At 42.1% G+C, this 22098-nt stretch overlaps 3 protein-coding genes across 8 annotated transcripts in view; 2 read left to right on the forward strand and 1 right to left on the reverse strand.

Annotated features, from left to right (window-relative positions):
• The window catches only part of POLE2 (DNA polymerase epsilon 2, accessory subunit), a 34873-nt gene extending 32403 nt beyond the window's left edge, over window positions 1-2470 (reverse strand). For all 5 annotated transcript variants that reach the window (XM_036347129.1, XM_036347160.1, XM_036347146.1 and 2 more), the window contains exon 1: window positions 2381-2470. In XM_036347129.1, the coding sequence (XP_036203022.1) occupies window positions 2381-2448 (68 nt within the window). In that variant the 5' untranslated portion in view covers window positions 2449-2470. The remainder of the gene's footprint in view (window positions 1-2380) is intronic.
• A 3368-nt stretch (window positions 2471-5838) lies between these two features.
• On the forward strand, window positions 5839-6373 carry LOC118659831 (U6 snRNA-associated Sm-like protein LSm3). The gene has a single exon (XM_036316367.1). It carries the CDS (start codon window positions 5847-5849, stop codon window positions 6153-6155), a length of 309 nt encoding a protein of 102 aa, XP_036172260.1. The 5' UTR covers window positions 5839-5846; the 3' UTR covers window positions 6156-6373.
• An 8767-nt stretch (window positions 6374-15140) lies between these two features.
• Window positions 15141-22098, forward strand: part of KLHDC1 (kelch domain containing 1) — a 68460-nt gene continuing 61502 nt past the window's right edge. For both annotated transcript variants that reach the window (XR_004973798.1, XM_036347168.1), the window contains exon 1: window positions 15141-15376. Coding sequence is in view for 1 of the 2 variants with exons in the window: in XM_036347168.1 (XP_036203061.1) it covers window positions 15281-15376 (96 nt within the window). In the remaining variant the exon portion in view is untranslated. The remainder of the gene's footprint in view (window positions 15377-22098) is intronic.

Genomic DNA, 22098 nt, shown 5'->3' on the forward strand with positions numbered 1-22098 from the left:
TGAATTATTTAATATTCATGGTAGCCAGACTTCTAAGATGACCCCCTAATAATCCATGCTTCCTGGTATTCACATCCATGTGAAATCCCCTCCCTTTAACTGGAGGCTGAACTTAGTGACTTTCCTCTGACCACAGTATATAGCACAAGTGATAGAATATAGCACAAGTGATATTGTAATTTTAAAAGTAATATTTTGAGACAAGAATGTCACATGATTAGTTTATAAAAGATTGTTGTTTCCATCTTGAGAGCAGACTCTCTCTTGCTGGGTTTGATGAAGCAAGCTGTGGTGTTGGGGAGGCCCAAATGGCAAGGAACTGAGGGCGTCCTCCCACTGACAGCCAGCAAGGGCAGAGGCCCCCAGTCCAGCCATCCTGCAGGAGCTGAACACTGCCAAGCACTGAATGAGCTTGGAAGCGAATCCTACCCAGCTGACATGGGAGATAGTCCCAACTTGACCACAGCCTTTCGAGCGCCCTGAAGCTGAGGACCCAGTAAAGCCGGCTTAAATTACCGGCCCAGGGGAAAGTGAGAAAGTCTGTGTGTGCTGTTTTAAGCTTCTAAGTTTTGGGATAGTTTGTTATGCAGCATAAATAACTAATATACCATCTGCCCCAAGCACCATAGAGTCTTACTCTCTCCTACTCCCCTGCCCCAGCACAGTGTTTTGCAGCTCATAGATTTCAGTGTATTTCTGACTGAATGAATGATAGCTTACTATTCAAATTCCAAATGAAAAGAAAGAAAAGTTGATCATATTTTTAAAATGCCAGGAATCAACGGAAAACAATTCATTATTTTCTCCCAAAGCATATCGACTCTTGCCCTTGTTCACCACTAAGCCAAAGGCAAAATTAAAAGTCCCATAAAACGTATCCTTACAAAAAAAACCACACACACAAAAAAACCTCTTTACACACAAGTTGTAATGAAAACCTGGTACAGAAAAGTATATCCCATCTGGAGGTATTAAAATGTGTAAACACTGTATTTTCTTTCCCCTTCCTTCCTTCCTTGCTTTTTAAAGCAGATTTGATAAGAAAATCTTGGAAAGCTTCGTTCTGTAGGTCCTAGAAAACACTGATATGGCCAGGAAACCTATCAGAGAAAAAGGGAAGGGAAGGGAAGGGGGAAGGGAAAGGGGGAAGGGGAAGGGGGAAGGGGGAGGGGGAAAGGGGAAGGGGGAAGGGGAAGAGGGAAGGGGAAGGGGGAAGGGGAAGGGGGAAGGGGAAGAGGGAAGGGGAAGGGGGAAGGGGAAGGGGGAAGGGGGAAGGGGAAGGGGAAGGGGAAGGGGGAAGGGGAAGGGGAAAGGGGAAGGGGAAAGGGGAAGGGGGAAAGGGAAGGGAAAGGGAAGGAAGGAAGGAAAGGAAAGGAAGGAAAGGAAAGGAAAGGAAAGGAAAGGAAAGGAAAGAAGGAAAGAAGGAAGGAAGGAAGGAAGGAAGGAAGGAAGGAAGGAAGGAAGGAAGGAAGGAAGGAAGAGAAAGGAGAGAAAAGAGGAGGAGAGAAAAAGAAAAAGACAGACCCAGGAGACCCAGGCACAGCTTGCAGCCTACCCACTGTTTAACGCTCAGGAACTGTCTATGGTCCGGAATCGGGAATGCTGGCCGGGCCTAGTTTCTGCAACAATATCAGTTGACAGCTGCTGAGGGCACAGGAGCGCCCCGGTCTCTCATTGCTGTCTCAGGGACGCCCGCCAGCGCCGCCAGGATTCCCACTCCGCAGAGGCGGAGACTTGGGGTGGGGTAGGGGTGCGGAGGTGGGGAGGTGAAGGTGGGATGGGGTGGGGTGGGGGTGGGGGGTAGGTTGAGGGGGTGCTGGTGGTGGCAGTCACGGTGCTAACAAGCCGCTGCTGCGACTCCGATCGCCCCTGCTCGGCACCGGCAGGAGGGGACCCTCGAACCCGGGAGAAACTCTTCGACTCTGCCAACCTCAGAGAGACCTACGAAGGCATCGCAACCTGACCGCCTAAAAGCACTTGTTTCTTAGGACTTTCTTGTAGTTGTTAATCCTCACCCAGGGCTACTGTTCCCCACTGATTTTTATGGAGAGTGAAGGGAGGGGGTGGGGGGAGAGAGGAGTCCATCAGGTGAGACAGATGCATCGATCGGCTGCCTCCCCACGCCCCCGGCCGCCCAGGGACTGAGCCTGCCGCCGCGGTGCGCGCCCGAGACCGGAATCGAACCGGGACGAACCCTTCAGGCCGCGGGCCGGCGCTCTAACCACTGAGACGGTGGCTGGGGCCGCTTCTTAGAACTTTTGAAGGGTCTCTGTCATTTAAGGTGGAGCCCCCTCCGGCTGCCTGGAGGGTCCAGAGGCCCCGCGCCGCAGTGTGACCCTGGCTCCCCCCTCCCGGCCTGCCCACTGCGCGGCCCACTCACCCCCTGAGCAGCAAGCCGCGCAGCTTGAAGGCAGAGAGGGCCCGGCTCCGCAACCGCTCCGGCGCCATGTTCGCGTTTTGGCGCCACGGCCGCGGCCCCGCCCCTTCCCGGTGCACCCCGCCCCTCGTGGCCCCGCCCCCCGGTGCGCCCCGCCCCGCCCCGCCCCTTCCCGGTGCACCCCGCCCCTCGTGGCCCCGCCCCCGGTGCGCACCGCCCCGCCCCTTCCCGGTGCACCCCGCTCCTCGTGGCCCCGCCCTGCCCCGCCCTGCCCCGCCCCGCCCCTTCCCGGTGCACCCCGCCCCTCGTGGCCCCGCCCCCGGTGCGCCCCGCCCCGCCCCTTCCCGGTGCACCCCGCTCCTCGTGGCCGCGCCCTGCCCCGCCCCGCCCCGTGGCCCCGCCCCTTCCCGGGTGCGCCCCGCCTCCGCCGCGGGCCCGAGTCCCGGGTGGACTCCCTGCACCTCGTTTCCGTGCGCGGAGAGCGCGGCGGCGCCCGGTACCTGGCGCTGCAGCCCCGAGCGGTGCCGGCCGAAGGAGGCGAGGACTCGAGCTCCTGTGTCGCCCCGACGGAAGGAGAGTGCCTTCCGTGTCTGCTTGGCCGATCCGTCCTGGAGCCGCTCCCAGCGCTGCCCTCGGCCTGCCAGCACTCCGTCGGGCTCGCCCCGACCCGGGGTCCGGTGTGACTCGTGCTCCCTGCTTTACACAGGCCCTGGAAGTACGCCAGGGCGCCACTTGGTTTTCCCCGACATTCACTCGAAATAGCTAAAAACCACCATCATGCATTCCCACCCGCCCACTTTTTATTTAAAAGTTGAGGCTTTCCTATGCGCCATAAACTGTCACAGGTGCTATAAATGTATTGATTGCTGTATGCTCATAAACTCTAATGAGTTGTATGCCACTTTTTCAGCATCATTTTATAGCTGAGAACACAAACACAAAGTTGGTAGATGGCTAACTCAAAATGAAAGGTTCAGAGAGTGGAGTCAGGATTTGAACTCAATCTGATTCCAGCAAGTGGACTATTAATCTGCCACATTTCAGAAGGTTTGCTCCAGTGTGTTGAATAAAACCATGGAATGCACACAGCCTTATAACATATAAGGACAATTTTGAAGTACTGATGTACGGTAACCTCTGGGGTATATGGTTAACTTAAAAACACACACACACACACAAGCAAAGTACAGTATGGTAAAGGAGGGGAAATGTGTGTGTGTACACATATACTTGTTTTTGCATTTTAAAAAACCTCTGACACTAAAACTAGACCCTAAAAATATGATTAACCATAAAGGGCAGAAAGGGATAAAGATCACAGTGAGATCTTTCTTTGTAGTGAGAGTTTTAACTATCAACCATGATGTTTTACATATTCAAAAAAAGTAAAAGAAAAAAGTAAACTTAACATTAAAAGCATAACCAAACCAATATACCTAACTGTATATTAAATTGGTAACATAACATCACAGAGAAAAGTGATTTTTGGACAGTTTTCTGTATATTTTCAGTGAAATATAAAGACAAAAAAACTGCAAAGAAAATTTGAATTTTTATGTCTGAAATAAAAAGAAACAGTCAATTTTCATTGTTTGAGGTAATTTTCTTCTACATAGTTAGTGGTCACCAACATTGATTTAACGAATGCTCATCGTTCCTAGGTTCCTATGAGCCTTTCCTCACATTTTCATTAACTGATCAATACGTAAGCTTGTTTTCCATGTATTTCTGTATAAAAACACCTACTATGTATTTTTGAACCATGAACATTGACTAAGGCCCCAGCACGATAATTTGTGCTTGTACCTGAGGAAGCTTACCTAATGTATTTCCTCCCTAAGGCACATCACAGTCTTCCTGTGCCTCGGAGTACTAGCCATCATGTCAGCACTATGCTTGGAAGCCATTTAAACAACAACATCACCAAGAGAAATCACAAAATGTGTAATATGTGGCACTAAATGTATCTCAAAAGTCACCTTTAAAAAATAGTATGAGAAATGAAAAAATAAAATGTCACCTTGTTCAAATTCACCTGGGAACATGTGTGATGGGCAACAAATTTTCAATGCTTTGCAAATGTTCACAAATGATTATGAAAGATCCCAATATTGATTTGGGTGTTACAAGTAAACTTTAGTAAATAGATTAATTCACAAATATAGAATGCACAAATAATGAAGATTGACTATATCTGCTTAACTACCAGAAGGATAAACAAGAAAAAAATGGGCCGTGGCCTGGTAGCTCAGTTGGTTAGAGTGTCCTCATACACCAAGGTTTTGGATTCAATCCTGGGTCAGGTCACATACTACAAGAAACAACCAATGAATGCATAAATGGGTGCAACAAATCCATGTTTCTCTTTCTCTTCCTCTCTCTCTCTCTCTCTCTCTCTCTCTCTCTCTCTCTCTCTCACACACACACACACACACACACACACACACACACACACTTCCTCTCTCTCTAGAAATCAATCAAATAAAATTTTAAAAAACGAAGGACAAATGGTTATTTTGGGCAGGAAAGGGGAAAGAATCTACACTAATAAAAGGGTAATATACTAATTAGATCAAATAGACTGGGCATCCTTCCAGACAAAGCCATGGTGGCAGGGACTGAGACAGAGATGGTTAAGGGTGATCAGGCCATCAGGGGAGAGCAATTAGGAGTGATCAGGTCCGCAGGGGAAAGCAGTTAGGGGCATCAGGCAGGCAGGCAGAGGCAGTTAGAGGTGATCAGGCCAGGAGGGGAGAGCAGTTAGGGACAATCAGGCTGGTAGGCAGAGACGGTTAGGGGCGATCAGGTCCGCAGGGGAACAGTTAGGGGCATCAGGCAGGCAGGCAGGCAGGCAGGCAGGCAGGTGAGCCATTGGGAGCCAGCAGTCCTGGACTGCGAGAGGAATGTCCTACTGCCGGTTTAGGCCTGATTCCTGGCATCGGGCCTAAACCAGCAGTCGGTCATCCCTCGAGGGGTCCTGGATTGGAGAGGGTGCAGGCCAGGCTGAGGGACCCCCCAGCCCCATACATGAATTTCGTGCACCGGGCCTCTAGTAAGACTATAAAATGCTAAAACTATTAGACAAAAGCGAAAAGGATATTTGCACAGTCCCAAAGTACCACCCTATAGACTACTAGCTAGTAATACACAGACAAAACTTTTAAAATGAATCTTCAGAGGTTACCACCTTAACCAAACATCAAACTTGCCTCACAAATAATGGACTAATTTTACATTGTTACTGTTATGATGCAATATACAGCATCACTTCTGAAGTATTCTTGCCAAAATGTTAACCTCAATTTAATCAAATCTTGATCTTTCAGTTTAAGGAAATAATATTTAACTATCTCTCAAACTAACCATTTCTATCTCCATGGCTGGGGCCCTTACTAGGACACCATCAGGATAAATCTTGCCATCAGGATAAACTTTCTAAAAGATAATTCTTATAGGCAGGGTTTGAAACATGACAGACGACGTGGACCAGCAACAAACTACCAACACTGTAGAAGAGCCCCTGGATCTTATCAGGCTCAGCCTGGATGAGCGAATTTATGTGAAAATGAGAAATGACAGAGAGCTTAGAGGTAGATTACATGCTTATGATCAACATTTAAATATGATATTGGGAGATGTGGAAGAAACTGTGACTACTATAGAAATTGATGCAGAAACATATGAAGAGATATATAAATCAACAAAACGGAATATTCCAATGCTTTTTGTCCGGGGAGATGGTGTTGTCCTAGTTGCCCCTCCATTGAGAGTTGGTTGAAACAAAGAATATATCTTGTGTGGAAATTAGGAGACTTTATATGATTGCGTCTTTAAAGGTAGAAGATATTCAAAAGAGAAACCTGCGTAAATTTTGATATTAAGAAATGACCAAGGATTCTTCTGCTCCTGAAATGAGTTTATTTGCACATAACTCACAAATTCTAAAGCTAAATGGCATTTTTATTTTTCTCCAACCCTTCCAATAAATGTGATCACAGAAACGCAGCCCTCTTTCTTTAGGAGTTGATTTGCTCCATTGTTTTTTCCAGATAATTTCTGATTTTTTAAATTTAAATTAAATTTGATGTTTTCTTAAAAAAAAAAAAAAGATAATTCTTATAGCGCCGCTTCCTTACTTTTAAAACACTCCAAATCTCCTCTATTTGGATAAAGTGAACAGGTCATTTCTTTCCTTCTCTCCTGTTCCAGCTGCCAGGAGCACTTCTCTCCCTCTTCTCCTCCATTTGCCTAAACAGCTTCCACTCATCCTTTAGTTCTTAGTTTAGATTTTACTTTCTCTTGGGAACATTCCCTGACTCCCAAATCTGAGTTAGGGACCCTCTGAGTTTCATGTCTGGAGTGATGCATTAGAGAACTAGCATGCTTCTTGGGGGAGAAGATCCTTAAATCTGTAAATGGAATTATTCCAGTAACCATAGGAGTTTAAATCCAGAGGATTATGAGATTATAAACCTTCTAAGAATTCACAAAAATCTTGGTGAGGGCTTTGGAAGGGTTTTCCACTGCACGTAGGAAAGGGATTCCTGGGACAAAGGTTACATATATTAATAACAATGACTTCTACCACTGCTACCACCATTTACGGAGCACCTAGCTGAGTGCTTACACCAGAGCAGGGCTATGTGGTATCCAACGTGCTGCCTTAAGTACTGACCGCCCAACTATCCAAAGTAAATGTTCTAATAATCAAGTTACATTATTCACTCCCTGCTTAAGACCCTTGGGCTTACACTTAAAGTTCAGACTTAGCATTACAAACAAGGCTGCGTGATTGCCTATTCCAACTTTATCCTTGGCTGCATCCCACATTCATTCTATAGCCATACTGAACTATTCATAGTTAGTCAGAAAAATTCAAGTGTCTCCCTTTGTGAACCTCCTTCCCCAACAGATCACATCTTTCCTTCCTGTTTTCTCCTGTATTTTGTCCACATTTCTACAATACTTCTCAACCCATATGGCATTAATTTCCTTACATATGTTTTCCTCTGACTGGACGCTGAAGCCCCTGTAGTAGAACTATGTCTTATGCACCTTAAAATTTTCTTTGTTACAGTCATCTGAGGGCGGCAGAGTAGGAGGGCGCTGCACGGACATACTCCCAGGAACAAGCTGGAATTACAAGTAAAATACAGAAAAACTTCCTGAATAATCAATGGAAAACTCGCAGGAGGGAACCGTGATATCCCAGGACAGAAAGTAGAGACCGCATAGAGACTGGTAGGAGGGGCGGAGGCACAAAAGGGCTGGCCGGGCGCCCACAGACAGCAACTGAAGTCCCAGAGAGATATCTCAGCTGTGGGGGGGTGCCACTGAGAACTCTGGGATCTAATCCCAAAGCTGAACTCCCCAGCAGAGAGCACCAAACTGAGGAGGGTACACACATAACATCCAGCTATGAAAAGCAGCTTTTGGGGTGCTGTCTGCAGGGAGTGACAGCTGAAAATTCAGGCACCCTCTTAAAGGGCCAATGCAAAAATTTCCTGTGGAGCCACCCCCCTTGTGCTCTGGCAAAGGGAGGGTGAAGTGACTGGAGCTGTGAGAGCAGAACCCAGGACTGGGGACTCAGGGGATAGAGCTCAGAAGGCAGACACCCCAAGTTTCCTGGGCTGAGTCATTCCCTCACACAGTGGAGGGCATCTTTCCCACACAGACATCTGTCTTGCCTGGGGGGGAAGACAGTTGACACACCCTATTGGAAAACACCTTGCTCTGAGGCCAATGACAGATTAAAAGTAACAATTAGCCTCCAGGCAGAAGCAACTGCCCCACCCTATTTAAAATATATATATATATATATATATATATATATATATATATATATATATATATATATATTTGATATATATATATAATATATATACTACTTGATATATATAATATGTATAATATATATAATAATATATATATTATTGATTTCAGGGAGGAAGGGAGAGGGAGAAAAGATAAAAACATCAATGAAGAGAGGGAATCATTGATTGGCTGCCTCCTGCATGCCCCCTACTAGGGATTGAGCCCTCAACCCAGGCATGTGCCCTTGACTAGAATCGAACCTGGAACCCTTCAGTCTGCAGGCCAACACTCTATCCACTGAGCCAAACCAGCTAGGGCTGGCCCACCCTGTTGAAAAAAAAAATTCTCGCCACACCTCAGGATGATTGCCTGGGGGGCAATTCAAATTGGACTCCTATTAGTCTGTAGGTAGAGGTAGTCTCTGAAGGCTTTGAGTCTTTTTCTGATCCAATTAGTCAGAAACAGCCTTTAACACTGTCCTGCACTAGAGACTGAGAGATGTAGAGGATCTACCTAATACAGAGTCACAAACCCAAACAGACAACCAAAATGAGGAAACAAAGAAAGAACCCCCAAATGAAAGAACTAGAGAATTCTCCAGAAGAGAAAAATGAAGCAGAGATAAGAAATTTATCTGAAACAGAGTTCAGAGTAACAATGGTAAAGATGCTCCACAACATGAAAAAAAGATATAGTAACTATGAAAAAAGAACAGTGAGATAAAGAATGACATAACACAAATAAAGAACACATTGGAAGGAATACACAGCAGATTAGGGGAAGCTGAAGTGAATTAGAAGACAGAGTTGAAAATATCACTCTATTAGAAAACCAAAAAGAAAAAAACAATAAAAAAATAGGAGGACAGCTTAAGGGAGGTGTGGGACCATGTGAAATGTAACAATATTAGAATAGCAGGTGTGCCAGAAGAGGCAGAAAGGGAGAAGGAATAGAGAACATGTTTGAAGAAATAATGGTAGAAAACTGCCCTAACCTGTAAAGGAAAAAGTCACACAAGTTCAGGAGGCACAGAGAACCCCAAGCAAGAAGAACCCAAACAGGCCCACACTCAGACACATCATAATTAAAATGCCAAAAATTAAAGACAAAGAGAGAATCTTACAGGCAGTGAGAGAAAACTGTTACCTACAAAGGAGTCCCCATAAGGCTGACACCTGATTTCTCATCAGAAACTCTACAGGCTAGAAGGGAATGACATGAAGAACTCAAGGTAATGGAAAGCAAGGATCTGCAATCAAGATTACTATATCCAGCAAGGCTGTCATTCAAAATAGATGGTCTAATGAAGAGCTTTTCAGACAAAAAAAAAGGCTAAAGGAGTTCATCACCACCAAGCCAGCATTACAAGAAATGCTAAAGGGATTGCTGTAATGAGAAGAAGAAAGACAGAGAGAAGCCTAGCCATACAGAAATATAATGGCAATAAGTACTTATCAATAATAACCTAAATGTAAATAGATTACATGCTCCCATCAAAAGACATAGGGTAGCTGAATGGATACAAAAACACGATCCAACTATATGCTGTCTACAAGAGACTTACCTTAAAACAAAAGACATACACAGGATGAGAGCAAAGGAATGGAAAAAGAATTTTATGCAAATGGAAAAGAAAAACAGCCGGAATAGCAATACTCATATCCAACAAAATAGATTTTAAAATGAAGGCCATCACAAGAGACAACAAAGGTCACTACACAATACTAAAGGGATCGATCCAAGAAGAGGATATAACCCTGGTAAACATATATGCACCCAATATAGGAGCACCTAAATATATTTAAAAAACCTCTAGAGGACTTTAACGGAGAGAAAGACAACAATACAGTCATAGTAGGGGACTTTAACACCCTGCTGACTTCACTGGATAGATCTTCCAGACAAAAACTTAACAAGGAAACAGAGACTCTAAAGGACACACTGGATCAGATGGATAATTGACATTTATAGAATATATTACCCCACGCAGCAGAATATACCTTCTTCTCAAGTGCACATGGATAATTCACAAAGGTAGACCACATGTTAGGACACAAAGCAAGTCTCTACAAGTTCAAGAAGATTGAAATCATATTAAGCATCTTCTCAGAGCACAGTGGAATGAAATTAGAAACTACAGTAAAAATACCCCAAAACATTTAAACACATGGGGGCTAAATAGTATGTTATTAAACAATGAATGGGTTACCAATGAGATCAAGGAAGAAATAAAAAACTTCCTAGAAACAAGTGAAAGTAAACACACTAACACCAAAAATCTCTGGGACACAGAAAAAGCAGTCCTGAGAGGGAAGTTCATAGTACAATAGGCCTACCTCAAAAAACAAGAAAAATCAGCAATAAACTATTTAACCCTACAGCTTAAAGAACTAGAAAGACAACAATAAGGAAAGCCCAGAGTAAGTAGAAAGGAGGAAATAATAAAGATTAGAGCAGAAATAAATAACATAGAGACTAAAAACACAATACAAAAAAATCAATGAAACCAAGAGCTGGTTGAAAGGATAAACAAAGTTGACAAACTGTTAGCCAGACTCATCAAGAAAAAAAGAGAGAGGACTCAAATAAATAAAATCAGAAACAAAAGTGGAGAAGTAATTACAGACACCACAGAAATAAAAAGGATTGTAAGAAAATACTATGAACAACTATATGCCAACAAGCTGGACAATGTGGATGAAATAGACAAATTCCTAGAAAAATATAATCTCCCAAAACTGATTTTGGAAGAATCTGAAAATCTGAATAGTCCAATAACAACGGATGAAATAGGAGCAGTAATAAAAAAAACTCCCACCAAACAAAAGCCCAGGTCCAGAGGGCTACCCAGGGGAGTTTTTATCAAACATCCAAAGAAGAATTAACACCTATTCTCCTCAAACTATTTCGAAATCCAAGAGGAAGGAACACTTCCAAACTCTTTTTATGAGGCCATGATTAACCTAATTCCAAAACCAGATAAAGACACTACAAAGAAAGAGAATTACAGGCCAATATCGCTGATGAATATAGATGCTAAAACCCTCAATAAAATATTAGCAAATCGCATCCAGCAATATGTTAAAAAGATCATAACACCATGATCAAGTGGGATTTATTCCAGGGATGCAAGGCTGGTACAATATTCGAAAATCAATAAGGGGGATGCATCACATAAACAAATTGAAAGACAAAAATCGCATGATCATATCAATAGATACAATAGATACAGAGAAAGCATTTGACACAATGTAACATCCATTTTTGATAAAAACTCTTAGTAAAGTGGGAATAGCAGGATCATACCTCAACATGATAAAGGCCATATATGAAAAACCTACAGCCAACATCATACTCAATGGGCTAAAACTAAAACGATTTCCCCTAAGAATAGGAACAAGAAAGGGATGCCCACTCTCACCACTCTTGTTCGACATAGTATTGGAAGTGCTAGCCATAGTGATCAGGCAAGAAGAAGAAATAAAAGGCATCCAGATTGGGAAAGAAGAAGTAAAACTGTCCCTATTCGCAGATAATATGATATTGTACATAGAAAACCCTAAAGACTCCATAAAAAAACTGCTAGACTTAGTAAAATAATTCAGCGATGAAGCAGGATACAAAATTAATACCCAGAAATCTATGGCTTTTTTATACACCAATAATGAACTCACAGAAAGAGAAACTAAAAAAACAATCCCATTTACCATTGTAAAAAAATAAATAAATTAAGATACCTAGGAATAAACTTAACTAAGGAGATAAAAGACCTGTATTCAGAAAACTACAGCATGTTGAAAAAAGAGATAGAGGAAGACATATACAAATAGAAGAATACACCGTGTTCATGGATTGGTAGAATTAACATCATTAAAATGTCCATACTACCCAAAGCAATCTACAGATTCAATGCACTCCCCATTAAAATACCAACGGCATATTTCACAGATCTAGAACTATCCAAATATTCATATGGAATGAAAAAAAAGACCTTGAATAGCTGCAGCAATCCTGAGAAAGAAGAACAAAGTTGGAGGGATCATAATACCAGATATCAAGCTATATTACAAAGCCACTGTTCTCAAAACTGCCTGGTACTGGCACAAGAACAGACAGACCAATGGAACAGAACAGAGAACACAAAAATTGACCCAAGCCATTATGCTCAATTAATATTTGACAAAGGAGGCAAGAGCATACAATGGAGTCAAGAAAGTCTCTTCAATAAATGGTCCTGGGAAAATTGGACAAATACATGCAAAAAAATTGAAAGTAGGTCACACCAACTTATAGCATACACAAAAATAAACCCAAAATGGATAAAGGACTTAAATTTAAGATGGGAAACCATAAAAATTTTAGAAGAATATGTAGGCAGCAAAATAGTAGACACATGTCATAGCAATATCTTTACTGATACAGCTCCTAGGGCAATGGAAACTAAGGAGAAAATAAACAAATGGGACTACATCAAAATAAAAAGCTTCTGCACAGCAAAATAAAAAGCTTCTGCACAACAAAAGAAACAATCAACAAAACAAGAGAGCCCACTGCATGGGAGAACATATTTGCCAATGTTATCTCCAAAATTTACAGAGAACTCATACAACTTAACAAAAGGAAGATAAACAATCCAATAAAAAAATGGGCAATGGACCTAAATAGATACTTTTCCAAAGAGAACATACAGAAGGCCAAGAGACATGTTCAAAGTCACTAATCTTGGGAGAGATGCAAATCAAAATGACAACGAGGCACCATCTCACAGGTGTCAGAATGGCTATCATCAACAAATCAAGAAACAACAGGTGCTTATGAGGATGTGGAGAAAGAAGAACCCTCTTGCACTGCTGGTGGGAATGCAGACCTGTGTAACCACTGTGGAAAACAGTATAGTTTCCTCAAAAAATTAAAAATGGAACTCCCATTTGTCCCAGTAACCCCACTTCTAGGAATATATCCCAAGAAATCAGAAATACCAATCAGAAAGGATATATGCACCCATATGTTCATAGCAGAACAATTCACCATAGCTAAGATTTGGAAACAGCCTATGTGCCCATCAGCAGATCAATGGATTAAAAAACAGTGGTACATCTACACAATGGAATATTACGCTGCTATAAAAAAGAAGGAATTCTTTTGCAACAGCATGGATGGACCTGGAGAGCATTATGCTAAGTGAAATAAGCCAGTTGGAGAAAGATAAATATCACATGATTTCACTCATTTGTGAAATATAATAACATAAACTGATGAACAAAAATAGAGCCAGAGAAAAAAAATTTTAGAATAGAAGCAATCCTGTTATTTGCAGATGTTTAATACTTCCTACAACTTTTATGGTATTATACTATGTTACTACAGTTTTGGTAATATTATATTTAAAATCTTTTTTTCTTGAAATATTGTTTATTGCATGTAATATATTTGAAATCATTTTTCTTGAAATATTAATGTTTATTGCATGTAAATGGTTACTTTGTATCTACAATCTGGTAATAGATTTATTTTGTATGTTGAAAAAAATTCTCTTTTGTTTTTCATTCAGTCAACAAATATTCCAGTGTAATAGAGCCTCGACACCAACTATCTGTGCTGGAAACTATCCATTGTGTACACTAACAGGAAAGTGCAAACAAGGAACCCAGAAGGCTGATGGACCTTGAGCTTTGGCAAGGGCTAAAGCTATGCACCAATTGTCCTGTTGAGACAATGGTAGCTCAAGTAACTTCCTGACCTAATAGTCTCAAAGTGAATCTTTACTAATATTTACTGATCTTTTTTATTTATTTATTTATTTAATTTACTGATCTTTAAGATAGTCTGTCTGCTATCAGAATTGCCTGCCTCAGGGCAAGATGTGTATCTAAAATTGAATAAAAAGCTAGCAGGGCCTGGGCAACAGTGAAGCCTTTCCTCTTGAGAAAGACTCTCCACTTGGCCCCCTGTAATTTCCAAATTCATATTTCTTGTCTAGTCTCTACATTTGTGAGCGGCCCTTCTCCAGGTCCCGAACCCAAGCCACTCAGGACTCTGCTTTCACATATCTATAGCAAGCAGGCACTTCATATGTTCATACTGAATAAGTGAATGAATTAACTTGTTCTGAGTGGAGGGCAACCACAATCTCTTCAAAAAGTGGCTTTGGACAAGTGCATTTACAGTCACTAGTAGAATTATCTTCCCTCCTGGTCTTAGTTTTACTTCAGTAACATTTTACAAGGGCTAGCCAACTTTTTCGGCAGCGGGCTAGAGAGTAACTATTTTCGGCAGCATGGGCTACATGGCCTTTGTTGCAACTCCTTGGTTCCACTTACTCAACTCTGTGGTTATGGTTAAAAGCAGCCATGGACAATACTTAAGTGAATTTGGGTGGCTGTGTGACAATAAAACTTTATGTACAGATACTGAAATTTCAATTCATTTTATTTTCATCAGTTATAAATGATCATTCCTTTGATTCTCCGCCTCCTCCAATCCTTTAAAAATGTAAAACGTGAGGACCTATGTAATACTTTCAACAATAAAGATTAAAAGAAAAAAAAAAATCCAGATGCTAAACAACAAAAAAAGTAAAAAGTTCTCAGCTTGTGGGCCCTACAAAATTAGTGGTGGACAGAACCTGACCTCCAGGCCTAGTTTGCTGGTATGTTTTAGAAAATTCCTAACTTAAAAAAAAAAAGTCTATTAAATACACACACACTATTATTGTGGATAACCATCTCCGCTGGAGGTTGAATAGAAAGCATTAATATGCTGATTTCTGTGGCCGCTGCATCACCTCCCACAGACCCTCAGTGCGGCAGCCGGTGAGTGCGAGGGAGCTGGCTGCACCGACCGCACAGCGATCCCCGGGCCGGGAAGTCGGCGGGGGCCGGGCCGCCCTCCGCTCCGACCCCGGCGGCCCAGACCCGCCCGCCCGCCCGCGCGGCCGCCGGCTGCGGGGCGCGCAGTCGCACTGCTTCCGCCTTCCACCAATCTCGGTCCTCGACGCGTTCCGTTCGTGCGCGGCGGAGCCGGGCGGGAGGAGAGGCCGCCGTGGCCGGGCTGCGGCGTGAAGAGCGGCGGGGCCCAGCGCCGGCGCGGATGGAGGACTCGCAGCTGTTCTGCGTGGCCGAGGAGCGCAGCGGCCACTGCGCGGTGGTGGACGGCAGCCGCCTCTACGTGTGGGGGGGCTACGTGGTAAGGGGAAGGGGCGGGACGGGGCGCACTCGCGCCGGGAGCCCGCCCGGCGGCGCGGCCCGAGCGGACGCCGAGCGCCCGCCCACGCCCGGCCCCGCGGCGGGGGTTGGCGGTCCGGGCGGCGCGCCCGCGCCCTGCGCCCCCACTCTCCGCCCTCCGCCCTCCGCCGTCTGCGCTCCCGGCCGCCGCCCGCGGTGGCTCCCGCTCCGATTGCCTCCGGTCCCCGTTCCCGGCGCCGCCAGCTCCGTCCCCGCCCCGCTCTCCCCGGCCGCCGGTTTGCCCGACACTGAATCAGTGCCCGCGCGATTAATGATCCTTAAATGCTTGCGGAGATTTAAAAGTGCGCAGAGGACGCCGTGTTGTATTATTTTGTAAATATTTCTTTTCGCCACGGCGCAATTGGACGTAAAATATCGAAATCACCGAATCATTTAAATAGTTCGAAGCAATTTTTAGTGGCATTTCTTTACCAAGAGCGTGTACGCTCGGCATACATACCAAGGAATGGAGTGCTGGGTCACTTGGTACACACATTTCCAGATTTACTTGGAAATGTCACTGTTGCCAGATGGATAATTACGATTTTTGTTTTCAAATCTCAAGGTAGAGTCACTCATATTAGGAACAATATACTAGAGAATATTATTAAAATTTCTTACTGTCATGGAAGTTTGTATTTGTTTTGTTTCTATAATCACTGGATTATAGAATCAAGGATTCTATAGCTGGAAATAGTTCAAGAATATATACCAGCCCTTTAGTTTATAGATTAAAAAAAAAAAAAAAAGGCCAGCCATTTGGAGGTAGAAACTACATTTTCTGACTGTCCTGATACTACTGTGACAGATGTAACATGACTGCATCATCCACTGAAATAAAGTACATACTATCGATGTTAAATGATTCTCAAATTTAAGTTGGTTTTGTTGTTTTGTTTGTGTGTTTGTTTTTAAGTTGGTGCAGTATCAGGAAACTTAGAAGTAACCTTTGAGTGCCTACTATACCTGGTATGTGCTAGAAACTCTCTTATCTCTAATCATATGTAATCCTTACTATATCTTGTAAGGTAAGTAATACTCTATTTTAAAAATAAGAACAGTGAGTCAATGAGAATGAATAACTTGAATGGCCATTGACCTCAACAGTAGCAGATTCCAACTAGATGTATTGGATTTCCAGAGCCTATTTTTTTTCTGTGATAAGTGAACCTACATTAGGTTACTGTGCTTTATTTATGCCTGATATTTCCGCCATTTGTTCTGGACAAAAAAGTAGTCTAGACATAATGATGGTTTTATGCAAAGAAATATTTTGATGTAGAGGTGTCAACTTTCATCTATTTTGATTCTTTTTTTAAAATATATTTTTATTGATTTCAGAGAGGAAGTGAGAGGGAAAGAGAGATAGAAACATCAGTGATGAGACAGAATCATTGATCAGCTGCCTCCTGCATGCCCTCCACTGGGGATTGAGCTTGCAACCCAGGCATGTGCTCTTGACTGGAATCGAACCTGGGACCCTTCAGTCTGCAGGCTGACGCTCTGTCCACTGAGCCATACCAGCTAGGGCAACTATTTTGATTCTTGGAAGGCAGCTATGCTCACCACTATACCACCAACGCAACCTTATTTTGATTCTTAATATTGTAAAAGTTAAGTGAAAATTTTTTCACTTAAAATAGTAGTTTTTAATATGATATCTAGTGACAGTATAGATTTCTTTTTGGCCCATAAATGTCTGAATTTTTTGTATCTCATTTTAATCTTGAAAATGGTAAAATCAATAAGATGCCAAGTCTTTAGGTGGCAGTCAGTGAATTAAAAATCTTTTCATACTACTTATTGATCCAATGAATAGTGTGCTGTAAGAACCAACCTGGAAAGTACTACACAGATTTAGACTGATACTACTACTTTTTAAATGCCTGTGATTATCAGCAGTTAAAATATGTCTAAGGCATAAGTGAAGGGAAAGGGAGAGTAAGAGGCATAAAAGAAGACATGACACAACATGAGAAAAAGTATTCTTCCAACAATTGTCTTATTCAGATCTTTCTGAACAGAAGATAGCTGAAAGGCCCTGGAATCTGAAGGTAATCCAAACCAGTAGTCAGTAGTTAAGAGTAATGATCAGATGATTCCAGATTGTTATGTTCCAATCACAATTTTCCCTATTTGTTTAAATTGACAAACATATATCCTAAAACTTTAAAAAAGTAATTCTTTATTATTGAAAGTATTACACATGTCACCTTTTTTCCCCCATTGGTCCCCTCCAGCCCACCCCAGCCCCCCGCCCCAGGCCCTCACCACCCCATTGTCTGTGTCCATGGGCCATGCATATATGCATACAAGGTCCTTGGTTGATTAACTCCCACCCGCCCACTCTCCCCACTTTCCCTCCAAGATTCCACACTGTGTTCCATGCTTCCATGTCTCTGGATCCACTCCCTTCATCAGTTTATTTTGTTACTTAGGTTCCACATAAGGGTGAGATCATGGGATACTTGTCTTTCTCTGACTGACTTATTTCACTTAGCATGATACTGTCCAGGTGCCTCCATGCTGTCTCAAAGGGTAAGAGATTCTTCTTTTTTACTGCTGCATAGTATTCCATGGTATAAATGTACCACAGCTTTTTTTATTCACTTATCTACTGACTAGAGGCCTGGTGCACGAATTTTGTGCACTGGAGAGGGGGTGTCATCTCACAGACCGGCCTGTGCCCTCTTGGGGGATATCCGACTGGCAGTTGGACATCCTTAGCGCTGCCACATCGCCGCTGTGCTCGCCAGCCGTGAGCCCGGCTCAGGGCTTCTGGCTGAGCAGCGCTCCCCCTATGGGAGCACACTGACCACCAGGGGGCGGCTCCTATGTTGAGCGTCTGCCCACAGCTGGTCAATGTGCATCATAGCAAGCAGTTGTTCTGCCGTTTGGTCAATTTGCATATTACCCTTTTATTATATAGGATTATTATATAGGATGGGCACTCAGGCTGTTTTCAGATCTTAGCTATTATAAATTGTGCTGCTATGAACATAGGGGTGCATACATTCTTTCTGATTGGTGTTTCAGATTTATTTATATCCTAAGACTTTTGAATGGCTAAGTTACTTGTTATGCTGTTGTCAAACATATTCTAAAGGACATTGTATCTGAGAACACCCCTACCTCTAAAGGTAAGAGTGGCAATGCCAAAAAAAGTAGGTGGTAAATTTTAATTGGTGTCAGTTCTTTTTTCCTAGTTCTTCCATATCCTTTCCAGATTACTGAAATTCATACAAACTTTAGTGGTGCTTCTAGGGACATTTAAAAATTGTGAGTAGTTTTCCAAAATTTTGGAAGAAAAGTAGTGTTTTAGCGTGATTGCAGATGATATGTGCTTTCCTCTTAAGTCTTAATCATATGAACGGTATTATTTCCACAGTACAACTGATGTTAATACATTTTGCTATAAACTTTTCCTTACAGAAGACATCTGCATAAATGTGCTTAAATACATATTTCTGTTTTGAATATATACTTAAAGGCAAGAAGGATCATTTCAGGAAATATTTGAAAAGAATAAAAGTGGGAGACTTACAGTGGCAGTTATTAAAATGTATCACAATACTGTAATAATTAAATCAGTGGTCCTGATGCAAGTTGAGAGAGCATGAGGGGATGGAAAAGAAATTACATGAGCAGCCAAGCATACAGATAGTTTGTATTTAAAAGGTAGCATTTCAATGCTGGAAAAACAACCACTTATTCAATAAATGGTCCAGGAATAGCTGGAGGAAAATGCTAGTAGAGTTTTAGGATTGGTGAGTTAAATGTAGAAAAATTAAGCTATACAAAACCAGAAGGAAAGATGTGACTCTTGTAAAAACCTTGAGTTGGGAAAAGAAAAACTGAATTGGGAAAAACGATAAAAGAAAAATATTGGTAGGTCAAACCTAAAAAAAATGTATACTGTGCTTTTTAAACAGTAACTTTTTAATGCAGTAACTCTCACTCTAAAGTGAGAAGGCAAATGACAAACTGGGGAAAGTATTTGCAACATATATAATAGGTAAAGTTCCAGTGAAAATAAAGATTAATATCTCCATTGAAAAAATAAACAATATTCACAATTTACAAAAGAATAAATACAAATATAATGTGAATCAAAGAAATCCAATAAACAATGAAAATAAACAATGAGATTATTTTTCTCCAATTTGCAAATATTAAAAAGATTTTGTTTGTTTTAATATACTCTTATTGATTTCAGAAAGGAAGGGAGAGAGAGATAGAAACATCAATGATAAGAGAATCATTGATTGGCTGCCTCCTGCAAGCCCCACACTGGGGATTGAGCCTGCAACCTGGGCCCTTGACTGAACTTGAACCCGGGACCCTTTAGTCCACAGGCCGACACTCTATCCATTGAGCCAAACCGGCTAGGACTTAAAAATATTTTTTGAAAATAGCATGAGGAAATGAAGTACTCATATACTGATAATGGGAGTATAAATTTGTCTAAACTTTTTGAGGAGAAGTTAAGCGATGTTTAGCAAAAGCCTTAAGTGTGTGTTCTCTTTAACCTAATAGTTGCACTTTATATATTTATAGATGGTCACATAAGCCATCCATGTCATATGGAAGATGTTTATTCTTTTTAGACGTGCAGTATTTGAACCTCCTCCTTCTGTAGTATCTCCCACTGAGTGAGTTTTCTCAGGGTATTTATTTCAGTTGTCTGACTACTTCCTACTTCCCCCATAGGATATAAATTGTATAAAGATGGGGATTTTGTTCCCTGTTGTATCCCTAGAGTCTAGAATTGGGTATAGTAGATGCCCAGTTAAAAGAACCTAAGTGCCAGATATTCACTTTCCCAACCTCACTTGCAGCTAGGTTGTGGACAGGTGGCTTGGACTCTGTTAGATGAATCTGTGCTAGATTTGGACTTAGGAGTAAAGATATAAAAATCAGGACCTGAAGAGGATTCTTACCCAGCAGTAGAGTTTGTAGGATGGTCAAGGCCCCAGGCATAAAAGGTGGTGCTGCAAGCTTCAGTGTGATGGTCACCAGACCTGTGTTTTGGCATGGTTTCAGACCTTGCTCCTCCTTACATAGATCAGAGGCTGGTTTTCCAACCTCCCTGATTCTGTGAGCTCCTTAATATTCATTTCTTAAGATCTTATTTTCTTCTTAATTTTAAAATTTGAAATGTATGTACAAAAGAATGTGTAAAATGAGTACCATTTAAAGGTAAACATGTTCAGCTTCCAGATTAAGAAATGGACTAGAACCAGTACCTTAGAAGATTCCTGTTAATCCTTTACTTATTACAGTGCTCCTCCCACCCCAAGAGAGTAGCACTATCTTAGATTTATTGTTAATTAATCTTTTCTTTATAGTTTTAGCACATATGCATCTGTTTCTTTTAAAAATATATATTTTTATTGATTTCAGAGAGAAATGGAGAGGGAGAGAGAGACAGATACATCAATGATGAGAGAGAATCATTGATCGGCCGCCTCCCACACGCCCCCTAATGGGGATTGAGACTGTAACCCGGCATGTGCCCTGGACCGTATTCGAACCTGGGACCCTCCAGTTCACATTCTGACGCTATCCACTGAGCCAAACCGGCCAGGGCTGCATCTATTTCTAAACAATATTTTTTTTGGTTTTGGAATCATAACATGTGCTTTACTTCATGACAACTCTTTTTCTACGATATGTTTTTTTGGATTCACAAATTGCTTGTATTTAGCTGGTGTGTAATTGCATGGCTGAACCTGTCTCTATTTGGTGTCATTCCAGTTGGTCAGTGTCTGTGCTGGCCAGTTATTAAATATTTTGAAAATCATCACTGAATTCATTCATTTGATGTGTGTCCTGTAAAATACTCTATTATGTGAATTTACTGCAATTTATTTATTCATTCCACTATTGATGAATATTTGAATGTTTCTATTTTTTTAGTATTAAAAGGCAAGCTACAACAATCATTCTTTTGTTGTTTGTTTGTTTTTGTTAATCCTCACCCAAGGATATTTTTCCTTTTTTTTTTTTTTTTTTTTTTGAGAATGGAAGGGAGAGGGAGAGACAGAGAGAAACATCAATGTGAGAGAGACGCATCAATTGGTTGCCTCCTGCGCACACCCTGACCAGGGCCAGAGAACCTGCAACCAAGGTATGTGCTCTTGATTGGAATATAACCTGGGAGCCTTCAGTCTGCAGGCTGACGCTCTATACACTGAGCCAAATTGGCTAGGGCAATTTTTTTAATAAATAAATCCTCACCTCAGTATAAGTTTTTCATTGTTTGGGGTTGGAGGAGCAGGAAGAGAGAGAGAGAGAAAGAGAGAGAGGGAGGGAGGGAGGGAGGGAGGAAGGAAGGAAGGAAGGAAGGAAGGAAGGAAGGAAGGAAGGAAGGAAGGAAGGAGAAGGAGAAAGAAAGAAAGAAAGAAAGAAAGAAAGAAAGAAAGAAAGAAAGAAAGAAAGAAAGAAAGAAGAAAGAGAGAAAGAGAGAAAGAGAGAAAGAGAGAAAGAGAGAAAGAAAGATTGGTTGTCTCCTATATGTGCCTTGACTGGGAATTGAATCAGCAACCTGAGCATGTGCCCAGAGCAGGAATGGAACCCGACACCTTCTGGTGTACTGAACAACGCTCCAACCAACAGCCACAGCAGCCAGGGCTTATCGCTGGTAGTTTTAAATAATTTTTTTTCTTTGATGATCTGTAGTTT

Source organism: Myotis myotis, unplaced genomic scaffold (assembly GCF_014108235.1).
Source record: "Myotis myotis isolate mMyoMyo1 unplaced genomic scaffold, mMyoMyo1.p scaffold_m19_p_1, whole genome shotgun sequence".
NCBI classification, from domain to species: domain Eukaryota; kingdom Metazoa; phylum Chordata; class Mammalia; order Chiroptera; family Vespertilionidae; genus Myotis; species Myotis myotis.

What these genes read in the sequence shown, in the direction of transcription:
- LOC118659831 (XM_036316367.1), top strand. Translation starts at nt 5,847, where the DNA reads ATGACAGACGACGTGGACCAGCAACAAACTACCAACACTGTAGAAGAG.